The 20,970-nt window shown below is 36.0% G+C and overlaps 1 protein-coding gene across 5 annotated transcripts in view; it reads right to left on the bottom strand.

Annotated features, from left to right (window-relative positions):
• The window catches only part of OPA1 (OPA1 mitochondrial dynamin like GTPase), a 94,016-nt gene that overhangs the window by 13,594 nt on the left and 59,452 nt on the right, over positions 1–20,970 (bottom strand). For all 5 annotated transcript variants that reach the window (XM_082625434.1, XM_082625432.1, XM_082625433.1 and 2 more), the window contains 4 exons: positions 20,653–20,793; positions 18,508–18,624; positions 11,637–11,730; positions 11,017–11,127 (listed from right to left, as the gene is read on the bottom strand). In XM_082625434.1, the coding sequence (XP_082481560.1) occupies positions 11,017–11,127; positions 11,637–11,730; positions 18,508–18,624; positions 20,653–20,793 (463 nt within the window). The remainder of the gene's footprint in view (positions 1–11,016; positions 11,128–11,636; positions 11,731–18,507; positions 18,625–20,652; positions 20,794–20,970) is intronic.

Genomic DNA, 20,970 nt, shown 5'->3' on the forward strand with positions numbered 1-20,970 from the left:
CCAAACATTCAAAAGTTTTCCTGTAGACTTCCCAGGTGGCTCAGTGGTTAAGAATCCACCTGCAACGCAGGTGACATGGGTTCGATCCCTGGTCCAGGAAGATCCCACATGCCGCGGAGCAACTATGCCCATGCGCCACAACTACTGAGCCTGTGCTCTAGAGCCTGCGAGCCATAACTACTGAGCCCGTGTGCCACAACTACTGAAGCCCGCACGCCTAGAGCCCCTGTTGCGTAACAAGAGAAGCCACCACAATGAGAAGCCCATGCACTGCAACGAAGAGTAGCATCCACTCGCTGCAACTAGAGAAAAGCCTGTGTGCAGCAACAAAGACCCAACGCAGCCAAAAATAAATAAATAAATAAATTTATTAAGGAAAAAAAGTTTTCCTGTGTAAAAGAGAATCATGATCAAAAGTAGCTAGAGTGCACAGAAGAATCAATCTAGTAGTTTTAAGATAGGAATGAGTTCAGCATCTTTGAAGAAAGAGAGACATAATGAAGGTACAAGTACATACAGGAAGTGCCAGGGTCCTGAATACAGGTGGAGATTAACTTTAAAAGCAGAGTGATTTTTAGTACATGTTTTGTTACTATATAGCCTCTGGAATCCCTGACCTATTTAAAGCAATGGGTACCATAGGTTTTATTTTTACTAATGCTGCTTATTCCTCTCAGGGAATCTTTTTTTTTTACAACTTTACTGGAGTATAATTGCTTCACAATGGTGTATTAGTTTCTGCTTTATAACAAAGTGAATCAGTTATACATATACATCTGTTCCCATATCAGGGAATCTTTTTGAAATAAGTATGAAGAAAAGGAAGAGAAATTGAGCCTACTCTGATAGATGAGAAACCAGAAATAGGAGCAATGACAACAAATTGAAGACTTGGGGTATAAGAGGAAGCCAACCCAAGATTTCTTCATGAAAAATGTGTTCTAGAAGTGTAACAGAAATTATGTCCCTAAGATCATATTAAAAATGTTGTTAGAATACAATGTTACAGTGGTTATATCTCGGCAGTGGCAACAGTTTAAAAAATTCTGCCATCTATATCTTCTAACTTCATACAATGCATATGCACTAGTTTTGTGATAAAAAAGATTAAAACAAAAACACCTAAAATTCTGGTAGTTGTACTGGGTGAAGACAGGTACACATGACACAGAATATGAAGTGGTACCAATAAAAGGAGAGACAAAAAAAGACCTGAATTCCTTGGCCCAGAAAAAAGATCTAACTCAAAAGACTAAAACTAAGGAACAGACTGAAAAAGTTCTTCTAAGAGAAATTAAAATGGACTAATTCCATACACAGTAGGTAACGACGAAGCAGAGAAAATCTATTATCTTTAATGGACTGCACAAGTGTGAAAACTTCACCAGTTCAAGAAAGATTTCAATTCATTCACAGGTGACAGATCCAGGAAGGGCAGTTACTAGAAATAGGAAGAATTCAAAGTGAATCCCCAACCACAAAGGATGATACGATGACAACCAATTACTATGTAGCCCCATGAAATGTCTCTTGGTGTCACAATTACCAAGAGGTTATTTGGGAAGATATCAGTCACTTTTAAAATTGATCATATCATGAATCAGCTTAATCATTTCTATGAATGTGATAATTAAGAATATGAAATTTCTAAGGTCATTTTGAATTATGCTCATTTGGAAAAAGAAACAGTTTAGAAATGTATAAAATGGTAAAGAAATTAAAATTTCTTTTGTCCTCAACCCCTCCTACAACTATCCTGAGAACCCTCTTACACAGAGGTTACCAGTTCAGTGTGCATCAATCTGTCCTTCAAGACAGTTCTCTTTTTAAAAAAATGTATTCATATCTTGTTTAATTTTATTTTTTAGTATACTGTTCCACAGATCAATGGATTGTTTTGCAATTCGATTTAGTTTTCAATAACTAGATTACACCTTTTTCCATCTAAGAATGGAGAGAATACATAATTAAAAAATAAAACAAATCACAGTTTAATCCAAAACGTAAAGATATTATTTCATCCTAAAGTCTCACTGAGGGAGTGGTAAGCATTAATAACAAGGGGAAAAACAGCCTCATTTCTAGCTTTAAAAATGTGCACTGTCTTTTTTATACATAATCATATACACACAAGCCCATAATACATAACACATAAATAGAAACCACTTTAAAATGATCAACAAAAAATGCAATCCATAAATTACTGAACAGCCCTTTCCTATCTTTATTCTCACTTTTCATCAGTTAAAATGTGAGTTTAAAGCAAAAAGAATATACTTGCTAGTAAAGCATTGAATAACAGTAGCCTGTAAAAGATTACAGAGAAGTAAATATCCTTTTAATCTTGTACCAATTTATCAATATCCATCAGTGCTGTCTTTAAAAGACAGACTTAGGGCATGAAAAATGTGCTTGATTGTAAAAGCCCCATTTTGAGTCTGAATTTTCTCATCAATAACCTGGAAAGCACACAACTCGGACTCATCGTGTGGAATTGTGCATGTAAATAACTACTTTTCTAACACACAGGACTCTCCCTGAGGATTACTTTATTCTTTGTGTCAACTCACTCTCCCTTTTTTGGACTACAACACAAAGGCAGAGTCTACTTCATCTCTGCAGACTCAAGGTAAAAATAATCCTTCAGTCTCTTCCTTAGCTGCTTTGTCAATTTCACCTTACTAGGAAAAATATTTCACAAAGGCAGAAGTTAAAAATTCAATCACTTTAACCCTGAGAAGATACCTTAAAGACCTCAAACACTGATAACATAAAACAGAAAGAAGCTATTTATTCTGTAGTGAAGAAAAGAAACATTCCAATCTTTCCATTTTTCAAATATACTCACTTCTACTAACCATTCCACAAAGTACATAAATGTCAAATAGAATAAAAATATTCCAGTCGACTTAAAAATTCCTAATAAACACACACAAAAAAATGAGTGTTTCGGTGAACTGGGTGGACCGGGGATTAGGACATCACTGGTGACCTAGAAAGAAGTAAGAAGTGGTTCTGCTAGGGATGAAAGCTAGTCGCAAGATGCTAGCAAAGGAATGTGTGGGTATAGGGGTGAATGTAGCAAATGCGAGCTGCTCTACAAGAGAAATGAGGTTGCAGTTTTCTGGTGAGACAGAGTGGAAGTAAGCTTTCTTCTTCCTCTTTTTTAAGTTAAGAGAAGGGGGTAATGAAGAGCCTGTATTAAAACGTCATGATCCAACATTCAGCAAACACATTCAATATGACATACAAAAAATGGTGAATTTATGAAAGAAGCAAATGGCTTTGGCAGAATAGATCAGTCATAATAGACATGAAAAAAATTTTTTCTTAAATTGGTTATCTTGGTTGATCTACAGTTGTCTATAGTGGGAAGCCTGCCTTCTGCTCAATTAAACAACACTGGCAGTACCTCAGTAAGGTTTTTAACCACTGAAGGAAGGTAAATAAGCAGGGAGGAGGAAAAACACTAGCTCAGGACCAAGAGATAATAATGATATATAAGAAGGCACAGTGAGAGACATACGAAAAAAAGAGACAAAGAGGGAAAGACTGCTTAGAAATGTGCTAGAAGCCAGGAGAGATGAGGAAGCAGTACTGAGTGCCTATTATTACTGGCCAAAAGACCACAATCACAGTATGTAGGTATAAATGATGCCACAGAGATTATGGTTTTTACAGTTGCCTAGGTACCTAGAATTCTACAACTCAATGCTACCCTCTCCTCCTTTAAATCCCTTTAAAATTCATTTTCTTTGGTTATGTCTACAGAAACAAAGTGAACATGCTACTATAGATAATAGTTCAAATAACAAATTTTCAATAGTCACATGATTTATCAGACTCTACTAAAAGTATATGTCGATTTCATGCCCATTAATAAAAATAACAGACTATGCCACTGTAAGCACGAAGAACTCTCCAGAGAACTGGTGCGGGGGCGGAGTGGGTGGTGTCGGTGTGTGGCAACAATCACCTGTGGAGACTTGGCAAAATATGCATGCCGTAGCCCTACCTCCGGAGAAATAGTTTAAACACATGACTTCCCTTTTCTACAGTTTTAAGTTCCAGATTCTGAGTACAATAATCTTTCTAGGATGATTTTCAGTCTCACACTACTTCGTGGCCACGGTTTTCATCCATAAAGGCCCTCAAGGATTCCGCAAGTACGGCAGAAGTTTTGGAATGTGGAGGAGCCAATGAAAATTAAATTCAAGAGTAGCTTGCTATTTTTCTTTCCTAAATAAAGAACAACAAAATTATTCTTGCTGGAGCTTCTTCCATCTAGATATTTCCTGACTACTTTTTATCCAAGTTTTAACATGGCATGAAGACACTTCTTAACTCTCTTATAAATCAGAATTATATTTCAGAGATAATGAAGGTATTTCTTTTTTTTTTTTTTTTTTTTTTTTTGCGGTACGCGGGCCTCTCACTGTTGTGGCCTCTCCCATTGCGGAGCACAGGCTCCGGACCCGCAGGCCCGGTGGCCATGGCTCACGGGCCCAGCTGCTCCACGGCACGTGGGATCTTCCTGGACCGGGGCACGAACCCGCGTCCCCTGCATCGGCAGGCGGACTCTCAACCACTGCGCCACCAGGGAAGCCCAAAGGTACTTCTTAAACTTAAGCAGCTAAGGTGCATTTCCTTCTGATGTTAGCTTATAAAATGGTAGTACTGGATCATTCTGCTGCTACTCCCTTTTTATCATCATGATTTAAAAAATGCACTAGTACATTAATTATGAAGAACAAACAAAATTTTCATTACAAAAATAATTTGTTACTACCTGGTAGCTCAGAGAAAAAAGAAATTTCCATCTGTCATCTATATTTCTAAGTTTTTAGCATCAAAACTGAATCTCCTGCACACTAAGATAAAAAGCTTGTATCTTTACTCCATTCTAATTATCAAGAGAAAGCATAGGATGGAGGATAAGAGGAGACTGGGAAAGTAAGGAGACACAAAGACAAGCCCCACCAGCATTGTATATTGCCAAGAGAAACAAACTCTAGTTTCAAGAAACAATTGCCGGCTGTCTGGGAGATGCTCAGGCATCAAACAATAAAGAACAGTCAACAGAGGCAAGAGGCCGAGCATGCTGCTGCGACTGCTTCTCTAATCCCCGGACCTCTAGTAAAAAGGCCAGCTGTTGCCACCTCGTGTAGAGAGTCAGCAGAGCAAATTAACCACGGGAGAAAAAAAGCTGCGGATATTGGAAAATTCTAATTTACCAGCCTCTTTAAGCTACACTGTTTTTAACACTGAGGACATCAAACTATTATCATTAAAATAAGCCTGTGTAATGGTAGCCCAAGTAAAAAGGTTTAAGACTGTTTTCACATTTCATTAGTAAATGAGATAGATGTAAATATGAAATATTCGGTTTTGACTGAAGCATATCTCCTCTTCATGTAAAGTACAAGAAATACGAAGAAGTACACTGAAGCTTATTATAAAACATTTCAACACTCCCAGACAAGCTCGACAAAAAGCCTCAACTTAGAATAACAGCCATTATGCTCAAGTAAAGATTCTGTATCTGTTACAGCTGGATTTTAAGTCTCTAAGTACAAACACACCACGCTGAAAAGCTGTGTCTGAATTTTGGGCAACTTTGATACTACTTACCTATGGCGCGATTCAACTGAGTGTACTTCAAGACAATTTAACAAGTCACATAAAGAAAATTAACTTCCTTCAATCTGTTTACTGGCTTCATTTACACTTTTGTGTTCTCTTACCCAGATGTTCTGATGCTATCAAAGGTTTCATATTGTTTGAAAGTTTAAGCTGCAAAGTTTTTGTAGTGTAGGAAGTACACAGGATGATAATGACCATGATGATTATCATGGTCATAACTAACATGTATGTTCTTTTTTGACCCTCTCCGTAAAGGACACTGTTAACTATGGGAGCTTCCAAATATAAAAGACCATTTTATATAATTATATTGTCTAACACCTTGGGTTTTTTTTCTCAAATTAGTTCAGCAGAGTAATTAAAAGACCTGGGCTCAAAACTTGGCTTTACCAGTTACTATCTGTGTGTTTCTTAGGCTGCCGTTTCTTTTTCTACAACATGAGAAAAATGGCTATACCTATGAGACTGCATGTTAAACACATAACCTAATATCTGGCACAGGAAATTTATTCAAATATTAATTTATATTCATAAAAAGATTCAAGTTTCGATACAAAAATGAAAAGGAATTTATTGTAAAATAAGAAGAGAACGATCTAAATGACTGGTGATACCCCTTTAATTCCTGGGTATCAGCGATTCTTTGATTATGTACACAGGGAATAGCGAACAAGAGTTAAAAAAGAAACCTAAGCTCTAAACCCCATGCAATTGATATCAAGGTCCAAAAACTCACAGCAAGCTAGGTTGATATGATATTTACAGAGCAAACAATAAAAGAATCCCATGCTGTTCTGATGAAACTCAGTTTAGCAACATTACTAGCAGTTGTTACCAGTGTCCAGACACTCAGTTTCCAGGCTGGGATGGAGAATTAATTCTAAAAAAAAGTCTGTGAGATGTTAGCACTATTACTTATTTTATATAATGACAATCATAAAATATATCTTATAAATAATAAGCAGATCATTATAGAAAGAAATATTTTAAATTGAGCTGTAACATGCCAATCTTTTCCTCTTCAAAGAAAGCGTTTTAAAATTGCGGTCTGTTTCAATAAATACATTGGACACATTATTAAAAACTATGCTGGGAATCCAAATAGATTTTATCTAAATTAATGCTGTATTTAAGTATCTATACAAAATCCTTTGAGATAAAATTCACTATAAAATCAAAAGAATTTCATCAAGGTCATAGTGAACATATTTAAGCACCAGACAGTTCTGAGTATGACTAGACAATGCAAAAAAGGAATAAGGTGGAAAGATTAGCTATGTATTTTACTAAACTGTCCATGAGGCAACCCAGTCTTTCAACATCTTCACAGGTCATGTTTTCAAAAGTCTCATTATCTCTAAATTATTTTCATACGATCCCGGATCCATTATCAGCTATGAAAACAAAATTAAATATTTTTTTACCCTTTTCTCAGACTTAGGGAACAGTTGTAAGAATACTACAAAGAACATTTTTCCTGAATCGTTTACTGTCATTATGCCCCATAGGCCCCAAATATTCTACTGTGTATTAGCTACAAATAAGGATATTTTCCTAAATAATCCCAATCTAACAAAGTTTAAAAATTAACAGTGAAGTATTACTACCATGTAACCCTTAGATTCCCACCAACTGTCCCATGAATGTCCTTTAGAGCAAAAAGATCTAGTTCAGGATCATGCATTGTATTTTGTTTTCCTGTTCTTTAGTCTCCCTCAACCTGGAACAGTTCCTCAGTCTTTCTTTGTCTCTCATGATCTTGATACGTTTTAAAGATTACAAGCCAGTTATTTTATAGACTGTGCTTTAATTTGGGTTTTTCTGATGTATCCTTATGATTGAATTTAAGTTATACATTGAAGGTAAGAAAATCATAGAAGTGATGCTGGGTTCTTCTCACTGCATTCTGTGAGGTGGCACACAGTTCTGATTTGACTACTACTGATAATATTACTGTGACCACTTGATTAAGGTGGTTAGTACCAGGCTTCCCCACTTTAAAGTTACTCTTTTTTCCTTTTTAATTATTTTGCATGGAGATAGTTTGTGTGATTATACAAACATCCCATTCCTCATCACTGATTTTATTCATTTACTTATATAATTATCAATTTATGGACTCCTGTTTTATTCAATGGATTATAATTTCTAACTGTCCTTATTTATATTGATGCCCAAACTGTCCTAGTTTTGGCCAACAGGAACCTCTGCACGTTGGCTTCTGTATCTTGTTGACCTGTCCCTATCATCCTTCAACTACTTCCTTACTTTCTATATCCTAAGATGTCCCAGGTTCCTCCTGACCTTCCCCTGCTCCACCTATGGAATCCACTGCATCTCCAGAGTCCTGGTTCCTTGTATGCCTCCTCATCTCATAAGCCTCCTAGGACTAGAAGAGGCAAGGTCTTCTTTCATCTTCCTAACTCTAGCTTTGTGGCTTCACTTCAATATTGAACACGGTATATTTTCTCCAGAATATGAGAGAATACCGTACTACTTATGTACTCATCTAAAAGGACAACCAGTTGATGAATCCCCAAAGTAAAGTGGTGAAATGATTTGAAATTGGGCAAGTTTAAAACTGGCAAAATATATGATGCATCAAACTTCTACCAATCTCTACAATAATCTACCCTGTACCATTTTGAAACGGTAGTAAAAACAAAACAAACAAAAACTCTGACTCCCTTTCTCTAAATTTCATTAACCGACTTAACATATTCTAATTGAATATGCTATACTAGGAACTTTGATCTGTGTTAAGACAGTAGTAACCATTAAACTGTGAAAGTTTACTGGCTGCAAGTATCCATGACCATATTCGCAAGTGTTAGACTGAACATAAACAGTAAGGAAAAGATACTCTCAAGATTTTTTTTCAACTAATGGACAAAGTCATGGCTCATCTCCTTTAGTGTGACTGATGAGGCTGAGTCACTGGTCAAACACCTGCTTCCAAGGACATTATCTGGTACATTAACACGACAATAATTATATATATACAAAAGTAGTAAATCATTTCAAGGGAGTCATATGAGTACTTTCTCAGGAAAACATAAGACTTGGCTTGACAGTGCACAAATTTGTGTTAGCAATACACTTTCCTTAAACAATCAAATTGGGAGTAGAAAATGATAGGGTTACACAAGACTCTATTATAAAACATGAGAAAAGACATATTTTCTAATCACTTAAAAATGTATATGCTGGTAAAACACGTGGAAGTATTTCACTGTCTGATAACTATGTCTTGAGGGATACAAAAGAAACAGATCTGTATACACTGTGATACTGACACATCTCTTCCTGTAACAGTACTAATTTAGCATGAAATTATGAACCAGAAACTTCCAAATGTTTTTTGAACCAATTCCCCTACCAACCCTGTAAAAAAAACTATTACAGTATCATTCTTACAAAGAAGCTACGGCTGTGGGAGATACCCTGCCTAAGATAACACAGCTAGTACAGGGTAGTTCAGATTTAAGCACAGGCCTTCTGTGAGTTAGCACAGACTTAACTACACTACCAAGGCAGCATGAAAAAACTGGAAGAACAGTTAGCACAGACTTAACTACACTACCAAGGCAGCATGAAAAAACTGGAAGAACAGCAACAGAAGGTGGAAATAAAAGTTAAAGTGAGATATGTTTCAAAAAAAGATTACCTAAAGAAAGAAGGAAAAGGAAAAGAGAAAGAAATAGGAAGCTGAGAGAGTAGGGAGGAGAGAGAAAGAGAGGACAAGCAGTGGAGGAGAACAAGCTGCTCTGGCACACAGCAGAAGACAGGAAAACGCTGCTTGGTTTCGCTTGGATGTTCTAGGGATTGTATTGTAGTGCTAAATATTCAGCTTAGAAACCGTTTTCAGATTTGAAGAACTGCTTTTGTTTGAGCATGTGCTACCTTCTGGATATCAGAAAATTCAGAGATAGTAAATTTAAGTTTACATTGAAAGAAAAAAATACTGTTTCATGAAGCTGAAATAAGGGAAACTTATAACAAGGTAAACTCAAACAGAAGCACTAACCACCAGTATTTTTATTTTTATTTAATAATATTAATTTCTCACTGATTTCCTTGGGTTCTGAAGTACCTAAGTAAATCTTAATAGGCAATCCAAACATCTTAAAGCTAGGAATTCACTAGCATTCAAAGAAGAACCAAATGTCCCTCCGCGCCCCCCCCCCAAAAAGCCCCCAAAAACAAAGTGACAAAGTGACTAACAGGGCCCAGCTAGGTTGGGGGCTGAAGGTGGGGAGCCATATCACCCTGGTATAGGTGTTAAAGCCAGACCAGGTGTCAGAGGGTGTTCATGACCTGCCCAGTAGTGAGGAGAGGATCCGTGTAGGAGGAGAGTCAGTGCAGGCGGCCAAAGCACAAGCAGGATGAAAACAGTATCTCTACCAAAGCACGGTTGGGCTTCAGGTGAGGAAGAGTCCTTGTGTAGCCGGGCAGGGGGTAGGAAGAATGAGAGAGAGAGATGCCTGGCAGTGTCAGAGCATGAACTCAGTAAAAAGGACTCTGTGACGAAGGGCAACCTGGCACAGAATGTCAGAGCCTAGATGAGGTGGAAAGGGTATCAACACAGGGTAAGGTATTGTGGTGGTGGCCTGGAGTTGGGTGATAAGAACTGAGCTGGGTGAGAAGGACATTTGTGCAATGAAGGGGACAGTAGCAAGTTTGGTTACATATAAGAGGACTGATCAAAATAAGGAAATATATTAAAGATACTTAGAGCCAGATTTCTGTCAGAAAAAGGAATTACAAATAAGGAAAAGGAAAAAATTAGAATGAACTCGGTATTATTAGATTAAAATGGAAAGCACTGGTGTCAACTTATGGTTTTCAATACAGATATATACATATGATTAGAAATACAGATGTAAATATGTGTATATATGTGCACACACACACATGGTATTTGTTCCCTCGCTCCACCGAGTGGGTCTGGGAACAGTGATATTTCAATAATGATGAACATATCTGGTTCCTAGTTCTTGATTTCTAAATATCATTCTCCAAAAAGGGAAGCTTGGTCAGGGAAAGCACAAGATGAATATGGAACATCTTGTGTGGAAGGACAATATTAGGACAACAGGTGAGACTTGCATGGAGTCTGAAAATTAGATGTAGTAATTTATCAGTGTTATTAACATCCCGATTTTGATGGGCTAGGAGAAAATTCTTGTTTCTAAAAGACACACGTTAAAGTACTTGGAACTGATGGAGCTTCAGGTCAGCAACTTTCAAACAGTTCAGGGGGAAAAAGTTCTTTGTACATACTTTTCTATAAGTTTAAAATGAGATGGAGAAATAAATGGACATGCAGAAGGTGAAAAGGCAGTGAGATGGAGGGCAGGAAGGATTACTTACTGAGGTCTTCAGCCAGTTGAACTCGTTTACCAGTAAGCAATTTTACCTTCTTCTCACTATCTTCAGCAAAATCTTCCAGTACCTCTTTAACATTTTTCTCTAATCGCCTGACTGTTTAAAGCAAATAAAGAAACATGAGAAGCATGATTTTTATGAATGCACAAGGATGATAAAATTAACAATATATGGAGAGCAAGTTCTTATTTTTCTCATCACGATAAATCTATTGTTAAGTTCAGACTTCTCACAGTTATAGGGAGAATATCTACCTGTTATGCAGTACTTTTATCAACATGAAATTAATACGTATCTTCAGAGAAAGTCCTATTCTTAAGCCCTAACATTTTAATGGAAGTATAGATTCCCCAAAAAACCTAAGTGATGCTTAGGAGTCCTTTCCTAACAGTTTTTGTGTAATGAAGAAAGACTCCTGATATGTTTATCTCCCATCTTTTTCAATTATGGTTTATTTTCATTACTATTTTAAAGGCAAATTATAATTTTTGGTCTTCTAATAAATCTAATATTCAGGAAATATTTTGGTATCCATCTATTTAAAGTGAAATGTTATTACTGCTATTTTTCATGTCAAATTAGAAAGTGGTCCTTCTGTGGCTTACCTTCAGTGTTTGTAAGTTGCTGTCTTAAAGTATTTGCAGTGATAGCAAGCATTCGCTGTATTCGCCAAAACAGGACAACATCATTGCATTCCAACTGAAATATTAGGTAATAAAGATTACCAGATGCAAACTTAAAAATGAAAACCACAATCATGAACACATAAAATTCCTGAAGTCAGTACCTACAGCCTCTGCTTTAATAAAAAATAATCAGATTTACCTAATATATATATTCCTCTTGTAGATAGGACCTACTGCATTTTTTCTGCACAGGAACCACAAAGTTCTACATGATTTGGGTTTTATTTGCACCACAGCTACATAGCTTTGTTTTGATTCCAATGACAAAGCAAGTAAACTTGGGAAGTAGAGAATTTCATTATGTTATATACAAGCAGAAGTTCACAGAATATATACTTACTTAGCATTTAGTTCAACTAACAATCATGTTATCTTAAATATGTCCTTAGGCTAACCTCTATTCTTTGAGTGTACACTCAAGCCATTTTTGAAATTCAGCTGCATATGAAAATACATTAATGATATTTTAAAAAAGCTTATCCTCTGGGTGAGGAGTAAAACAGGGGTAGGAGATTAAATAGTACAAACAACGATGTATAAAATAAATAAGCTACAAGGATATATTGTACAGCACAGGGAAATATAGCCAATATTTTATAATAACTTTAAATGGAGTATAATCTATAAAAATATTGAATCACTATTCTGTATACCTGAAACAAATATAAAATAGTAAATCAACTATACTTCAATTAAAAAAATAGCATATTCCTTTTCGAAAGGAAGAAAGCAAGAAAGGGAAAAAGCAAGAAAGAGAAAGGAAAAGAAAGAAAGCTTATTCAATAGAGAGGTCTTACTAACAATGAAAATTATGCAAACAACTTGCCAATTTTTACACAGGCACATTTAAACACAAATTTCTTTTAAGCTGCTGAAAACGCAAAAGAAAAACATTTTAGGGGTCTCAAATAAGATTGCTGATTAACAGAGCTCTTTCAGAAGGACACTTTAAAAAGCATTTATGCTTGTATGAAAAAGCTCAAAATACATTAGTTTACCGCCACCTAGGGGTTACTTTGTAAAATGTGACATTAAAGTGCAGTTGTGCATTCTAAGAACTTTCTACAGTTCTTTTAAAGAATTATTTAAAGCAAGATTGTCATGGAGGAAGCTTGCACAAGCCTCTTAGATAGCCTCATCCACCAAAGGGCAGACACCAGAAACAAGAACTATAATCCTGCAGCCTGTGGAACGTAAACCACATTCACAGAAAGACAGACAAAATGAAAAGGCAGAGGACTATGTACCAGATGAAGGAACAAAATAAAACCCCAGAAAAACAATTAAAAGAAGTGGAGATAGGCAACCTTTCAGAAAAAGAATTCAGAATAATGATAGTGAAGATGATCCAGGACCTCGGAAAAAGAATGGAGGCAAAGACCAAGAAGATGCAAGAAATGCTTAACAAGAACCTAGAAGAATTAAAGAACAAACATCTAGAAGAATTAAAGAACAAACACCTAGAAGAATTAAAGAACAAACAAACAGAGATGAACAATACAATAACTGAAATGAATAATACCCTAGAAGGAATCAATAGCAGAATAACTGAGGCTGAAAAACAGATAAGTGACCTGGAAGACAAAATAGTGGAATTCACTGCTGTGGAACACAATAAAGAAAAAAGAATGAAAAGAAAGGAAGACAGCCTAAGAGACCTGTGGGACAACATTAAACACAGCAACATTCGCATCATACGGTGCCAGAAGAAGAGAGAAAGAAAGGACCTGAGAAAATATCTGAAGAGATAATTGCTAAAAACTTCCCTAACATGGGAAAGGAAATAGTCACCTAAGTTCAGGAAGCTGAGAGAGTCCCAGGCAGGATAAGCCAAAGGAGGAACATGAAAGACATGTAGTAATCAAGTTGACAAAAGTTAAAGATAATGAAAAAATATTAAATGCAACAAGGGAAAAGCAACAAATAACATACAAGGGAATTCCCATAAGGTTGTCAGCTGATTTCTCAGCAGAAACTCCGTAGGCCAGAAGGCAGTGGCACGATGTATTTAAAGTGATGCAAGGGAAGAACCTACAACCAAGATCACTCTACCTGGCAGGGATCTCATTCAACTATAACAGAGAAATCAAAAGCTTTAGACAAGCAAAAGATAAGAGAATTCAGCACCACCAAACCAGCTCTACAACACGTGCTAAAGGAACTTCTCCAAGTGGGAAACACAAGAGAAGGACCTGCAAAAACAAACCCAAAAGAATTACCATAATGGTAACAGGAACATACATATTGATAATTACCTTAAATGTGAATGGAATAAATGCTCCAACCAAAAGACACAGGCTCATCGAATGGATACAAAAATAAGACCCATATATATGCTGTCAACAAGAGACCCAATTCAGACTAGGGACACATACAGACTGAAAGTGAGGGGGTGGAAAAAGATATTCCATGTAAATGGAAATCAAAAGAAAGCTGGAATAACAATACTCTCATCAGATAAAATAGACTTTAAAATAAAGAATGTTATAAGAGACAAGGAAGGACAATACATATGATCAAGGGATCAATCCAAGAAGAAGATATAACAATTATAAATATATATGCACCCAACATAGGAGCACCTCAATACATAAGGCAAATGCTAACAGCTATAAAAGAGGAAATCAACAGTAACACAATAGTGGGGGACTTTAACACCTCACTTACACCAATGGACACATCATCCAAACAGAAAATTAATAAAGAAACAGAAGCTTTAAATGACACAACAGACCAGATAGATTTAATGGCTATTTATAGGACATTCCATCCAAAAACAGCAGATTACACTTTCTTCTCAAGTGCACATGGAACATTCTCCAGGATAGATCACATCTTGGGTCACAAATTAAGCCTTGGTAAATTCAAGAAAACTGAAATCATATCAAGCATCTTTTCCAACCATAATGCTACGAGATTAGAAATAAATTACAGGGGAAAAAACGTAAAAGACACAAGCACATGGAGGCTAAAAAATGTTACTAAATAACCAAGAGATCACTGAAGAAATCAAAGAGGAAATCAAAAAATACCTAGAGACAAATGACAATGAAAACACGACAAACCAAAACCTATGCGATGCAGCAAAGCAGTTCTAAGAGGGAAGTTTATAGCAATACAATCCTACCTCAAGAAACAAGAAAAATCTCAAACAAACAACCTAAAGTTACACCTAAAGGGATTAGAGAAAGAAGAACAAACAAAACCCAAAGGAAGGAAAGAAATAATAAACATGAAAGTAGAAATAAATGAAATAAAAACAAGAAAACAATAGCAAAGATCAATAAAACTAAAGCTGGTTCTTTGAGAAGATAAACGAAATTAATAAACCTTTAGCCAGATGCATCAAGAAAAAGAGGGAGAGGACTCAAATCAGTAAAATTAAAAATGAAAAAGGAGAAGTTACAACAGACAACGCAGAAATACATAACATCCTAAGAGACTACTACAAGCAACTGTATGCCAATCAAACAGACAACCTGGAAGAAATGGACAAATTCTTAGAAAGTTATAACCTTCCAAGACTGAATGAGGAAAAAACAGAAAATATGAACAGACCAATTACAAGTAATGAAACTGTGAGTTAAAATCTCCCAACAAATAAAAGCCCAGGACCACATGGCTTCACAGGTGATTTCTATCAAATATTTAGAGAAGAGCTAACACCCATCCTTCTCAAACTCTTGCAAAAATTGCAGAGGACGGAACACTCCCAAACTCATTCTACAAGGCCACCATTACCCTGATACCAAAACCAGACAAAGATACTACAAAAAAAAGAAAATTACAGACCAATATCACTGATGAGTTTAGATTCAAAAATCCTCAACAAAACCCTAGCAAACAGAATCCAGCAACACACTGAAAGGATCATACACCATGATGAAGTGCGATTTATCCTAGGGATGCAAGGATTCTTCAAAATACACAAATCAATCAATGTGATACACCATATTAACAAACTGAAGAATAAAAACCGTATGATCATCTCACTAGATGCAGAAAAAGCTTTTGACAAAATTCAACACCCATTCATGATGAAAACTCTCCAGAAAGTGGGCACAGAGGGAACCTATCTCAACATAATAAACGCCATATATGACAAACCCACAGCAAACATCATTCTCAATGGTGAAAAACTGAAAGCATTTCCTCTAAGATCAGGAACAAGACAAGGATGTCCACTATTGCCACTGTTATTCCACATAGTTTTGGAAGTCCTAGCCACAGCAATCAGAGAAGAAAAAGAAATAAAAGGAATCCAAATTGAAAAAGAAGTAAAACTGCCACTGTTTGCAGATGAAATGATACTATACGTAGAGAATCCTAAAGATGCCACCAGAAAACTACTAGAGCTAATCAATGAATTTGGTAAAGTTGCAGGCTACAAAATTAATGCACAGAAATCTCTTGCATTCCTATACAATAAAGATGAAAAATCCAAAACAGAAATTAAGGAAACACTCCCATTAACTACTGCAGCAAAAAGAATTAAATATCTAGGAATAAACCTACCTAAGGAGGAAAAAGACCTGTATGCAGAAATCTATAAGACACTGAGGAAAGAAATTAAAGAAGATACAAACAGATGGAGAGATATACCATGTTCTTAGATTGGAAGAATCAACTTTGTGAAAATGACTATACTACCCAAAGCAATCTACAGATTCAGTGCAATCGCTATCCAACTACCAATGGCATTTTTCACAGAACTAGAACAAAAAATTTCAAAATTTGTATGGAAACACAAAAGACCCTGAAGAGCCAAAGCAATCTTGAGAAAGAAAAATGGAGCTGGAGGAATCAGGCTCTCTGACTTCAGACTATACTACAAAGCTACAGTAATCAAGACAATATGGTACTGGCACAAAAACAGAAACATAGATCAATGGAACAGGATAGAAAGCCCAGAGATAAACCCACGCACCTATGATCAACTAATCTATGACAAAGGAGGCAAGGATATAAAATGGAGAAAAGACAATCTCTTCAATAAGTGGTGCTGGGAAAACTGGACAGCTACATGTAAAAGAATTAAATTAGAACACTCCCTAACACCATACACAAAAATAAACTCAAAATGGATTAACGACCTAAATATAAGACCAGACACTACAAAACCCTTACAGGAAAACCTAGGAAGAACACTCTGACATAAATCACAGTAAGATCTTTTTTGACCCACCTCCTAGAGTAGTGGAAATAAAAACAAAAATAAACAAATGGGACCTAATGAAACTTAAAAGCTTTTGCCCAGCAAGGAAACTATAAACAAGATGAAAAGATAACCCTCAGAATGGGAGAAAACATTTGCAAATGAATCAATGGACAAAGCATTAATCTCCCAAATATATAAAGAGCTCATGCAGCTCAATATTAAAAAAACAAACAACCCAATCCAGGAATGGCCAGAAGACCTAAATAGACATTTCTCCAAAGAAGACATACAGATGCCCAAGAGGCACATGAAAAGCTGCTCAACATCACTAATTATTAGAGAAATGGAAATCAGAACTACAATGAGGTATCACCTCACACCGGTTAGAACGGCCATCATCAGAAAATCTACAAACAACAAATGCTGGAGAGGGTGTGGAGAAAAGGGAACCCTGTTGCACTGTTGGTGGGAATGTAAATTGATACAGCCACTATGGAGAATAGTATGGAGGTTCCTTAAAAAACTAAAAACAGAATTACCATATGACCCAGCAATCCCACTACTGGGCATATACTCAGAGAAAACCATAATTCAAAAAGACACATGCACCCCAATGTTCACTGCAGCACTCTTTACAATAGCCAGCTATGGAAGCAACCTAAATGCCCATCGAAAGATGAATGGATAAAGAAGATGTGGTACATATATACAATGGAATATTACTCAGCCATAAAAAGAAACGAAACTGGGTCATTTGTAGAGATGTGGATAGACCCAGAGACTATCATACGGAGTGAAGTAAGTCAGAAAGAGAAAAACAAATGTTGTATATTAATGCATATATGTGGAATCTAGAAAAATGGTACAGATGAACTGGTTTGCAAGGTAGAAATAGAGACACAGATGTAGTGAACAAACATATGGACACCAAGGGGGGAAAGCAGGGAGGGGGTGGTGGTGGTGGGATGAATTGGGAGATTGGGATTGACATATATACACTAATATGTATAAAATAGATAACTAATAAGAATGTGCTGTATAAAAAAAATAAACAAAAAAATTCAAAAACAAAAAAAGATTTTCATGATATAAAGAATTACAATATGGGGGAAAAGCATGATAAAAAATGTAGTGCATTATTATTCCCATTATGCAAATAAATGGTTATGTTATATATCTATACACACATACATACAACATGTATAGAAAGAGTTGAATAGATATACATAAATATGTTAACTAAAAGTACTTCTAGGTCAGGGGATTATAAAATATTGTTTCCTTTTGCATGTTTTTTTTTTAACATTTATTTATTCCATTTACTTTCTATAATGGGAAAGTATTATTTTCTAACATAAAGTTAATTCTTAAAAAAAATCTTTAAAAAGTAGTGTAGTGCCTATTACATTCACACGATCTAATATGCACTGGGATGATATGTATGTAAAATGTAATCACTACAAAAGTGGTAAATATCTTTGAAAAAATAAGAGGTAGGTCACTCTATAAATTACGCATACGTTTTTCAGAAGATCAAAAGACTTAAAAGTTAATGCTAAACCTCAAGCTTACTTTTAAGCAATTAAACAACTATCACTAAAAAACATTTCTCTTTGTTTTTGGAAACCTTACCTCAGAATCTACAAAATGCCTCTGGTAGTAATAGAAGCCTCTTCGACAAAGGTTACAATGGTTTAGAGCTGTTTTTAAGAAATGTCTTCTATAAACTTGGTGCCAAGTATCCTTGATCTAAAATAATAAAAAGAAAATGGACCAAAGAGTTACTGTATGCTCTCCAGGTTGATCAAACACATTCTGAAAAGTCATATACAAAGTTTACTTATAAAAAACTAAAACCAATGGCAATGTTGTTATTCTGTCAACCTTTTATATCCATTAAAAATGTTTTTCTCAAGATAAAGATTATATCACTAGTACTCTGACTCCTTACCAGTCTATATACTTTAAGCATTATTATTAATCATCTTGTAGAGTAGAGAGGGTGGAGATTATCTTCCTCTAGTTAGAGGTAAGGTGTCCAAGGCAAAAAGAGGTTGTGAGCCTTGTCTAAGGTCAGAGTCAGACTAGGAAGCTGGTCTCAGACCATGTCCATCAACCCAACAACATTTCCTTTCTCATTATGAAATTTCATTGTTCCCTCAGCAATATGACCCCCACCACTTTATTACTATATAGTCTGTTAGGGTGTTCAGAGGTCTTCCACACCACTGTCTTTTTTCGAGCACGACAAAAATAATGTTGAGAAAGTAGAACAAGCATCATCAACACCATCTGACAGATGAGAAAAGGGGGCTGAGACTATACCAATAACTAAAGGCAATATTACTAGCTAATGGAATGGAAGTGTACTGGAATTCACATCTCCTGACATCTAGTCTATCCACTATTCTTTTTTTTTTGTTTTTTTTTTTTTTGCGGTACGTGGGCCTCTCACTGTTGTGGCCTCTCCCATTGCGGAGCACAGGCTCCGGACGCGCAGGCTCAGCGGCCATGGCTCACGGGCCCAGCCGCTCCACGGCATGTGGGATCTTCCCGGACCGGGGCACGAACCCGTGTCCCCTGCATCGGCAGGCGGACTGTCAACCACTGTGCCACCAGGGAAGCCCTATCCACTATTCTTATCACAGTACTTTGCTACCTATTTTATAGCTTCATAAAATGCAGTGAACATAGTTTCTCTTGGAAAAAATCTGATACTTTCTCGCTCACAGAAACTAATTAAGATATACAGCCAATTCATATCCTAAGATATGGACAAAGTCCCTCCTATTGTATTAACCACTTATAAAGTTCAAAAGTATCCAACCAAACAGAACTTACTGTTAGTAAGAGCTAGGACCAATGTGGATAAGTAAAATCTATATTCAACTAATAATTTCATGTAATCATTAGTTTTAATTTCATTTTCAATTTATAAACAATGAGATGTATAGCAGCTTTAACTGTTTCTTTTCATCAGTTTTCTTTTCTTGTTCTGACCTCTGGTGGATTTTAAATTAAGTATACTCATTTCTCAAGTGCAGAAACATAAATAGCAAATAAATCTTTAAAAGAATCTATGCATGGCCCTGAAACTTCTTAAATGATTGTTTTCCTCACTAGAATTACTTTTCTAAATGGGGTTCACTTAAGCTAATTTAAGATAATGTTAAAATGAAGCTTTGATCCCTTACACCCTAACTAACTAGGGAACACAGGCCCAGAAACACAACTGTTTTTTAAAAATTTTCTCCAAATAAGCATCATGAAGGTAAGCAAAAGTAGCCTAAACTATAATTATATATCCTCATATTTATTATGAAGAAAGAAAATGAGATAGAACCCAAAGGCGTTATCCAATTTACTCATACCTGATTAAGATACATTTGACTGAAAAAACATACATATTAAGTGAGCCATATTTAAGCAAAAATTTCATTCTGTAATCTGAAACAGTGTAACGTACTGCAGAGATCTGGGTGGGGTCCCTCCCCTTTTCCCAGAACTTACTGCTGAATTTGTCCAGATAACTTCCCTTTTCTAAGTCTCAAGTTCCCCATTTACAAATTAAAGCATTATACTTAAAGCAATACTGAGAATAAAATTTCAACTGTTTCCACACTCAAAATGACCAAGTTCTTTTTGTCAGCAAAAGTACACACGATCAAAGTGCAATTAAGCACTTAAATATCTAAGTAATACATTAGAAGTAGTAACATTTTACTACAAGAAACAAAGACTAAGGAAGCAAGTTCATGCTTTTCAGCAGTTTATTACCAAGCTCGGGTCTACTTCTACTCCTCGGGATTCAAGGTTCTTTCGGACTGTAGTTATCTCATCACTTGCAAGATAAGCTGGGTGCTCCTCATTACATTTCAACATTTTCTCCAGTTCATTCTTGGTTTCATTGTGAACACACTATGAAATGTTTAAAAGAGGACTGTGTTTAGATGGTTCATGATTTGGCGTAATTATAAAAACAGAGTCCCAATTTTAATAAATATATTACTTTTGCACGATTGGTGACACAAGCTCAACCACAACAAACAAGGAAAACCAGAGTACCCCGGCTTATGAATGCAAAACAACCTGGAC

This window comes from Mesoplodon mirus (assembly GCF_964341445.2).
Source record: "Mesoplodon mirus genome assembly, chromosome: 6".
Lineage (NCBI taxonomy): Eukaryota > Metazoa > Chordata > Mammalia > Artiodactyla > Ziphiidae > Mesoplodon > Mesoplodon mirus.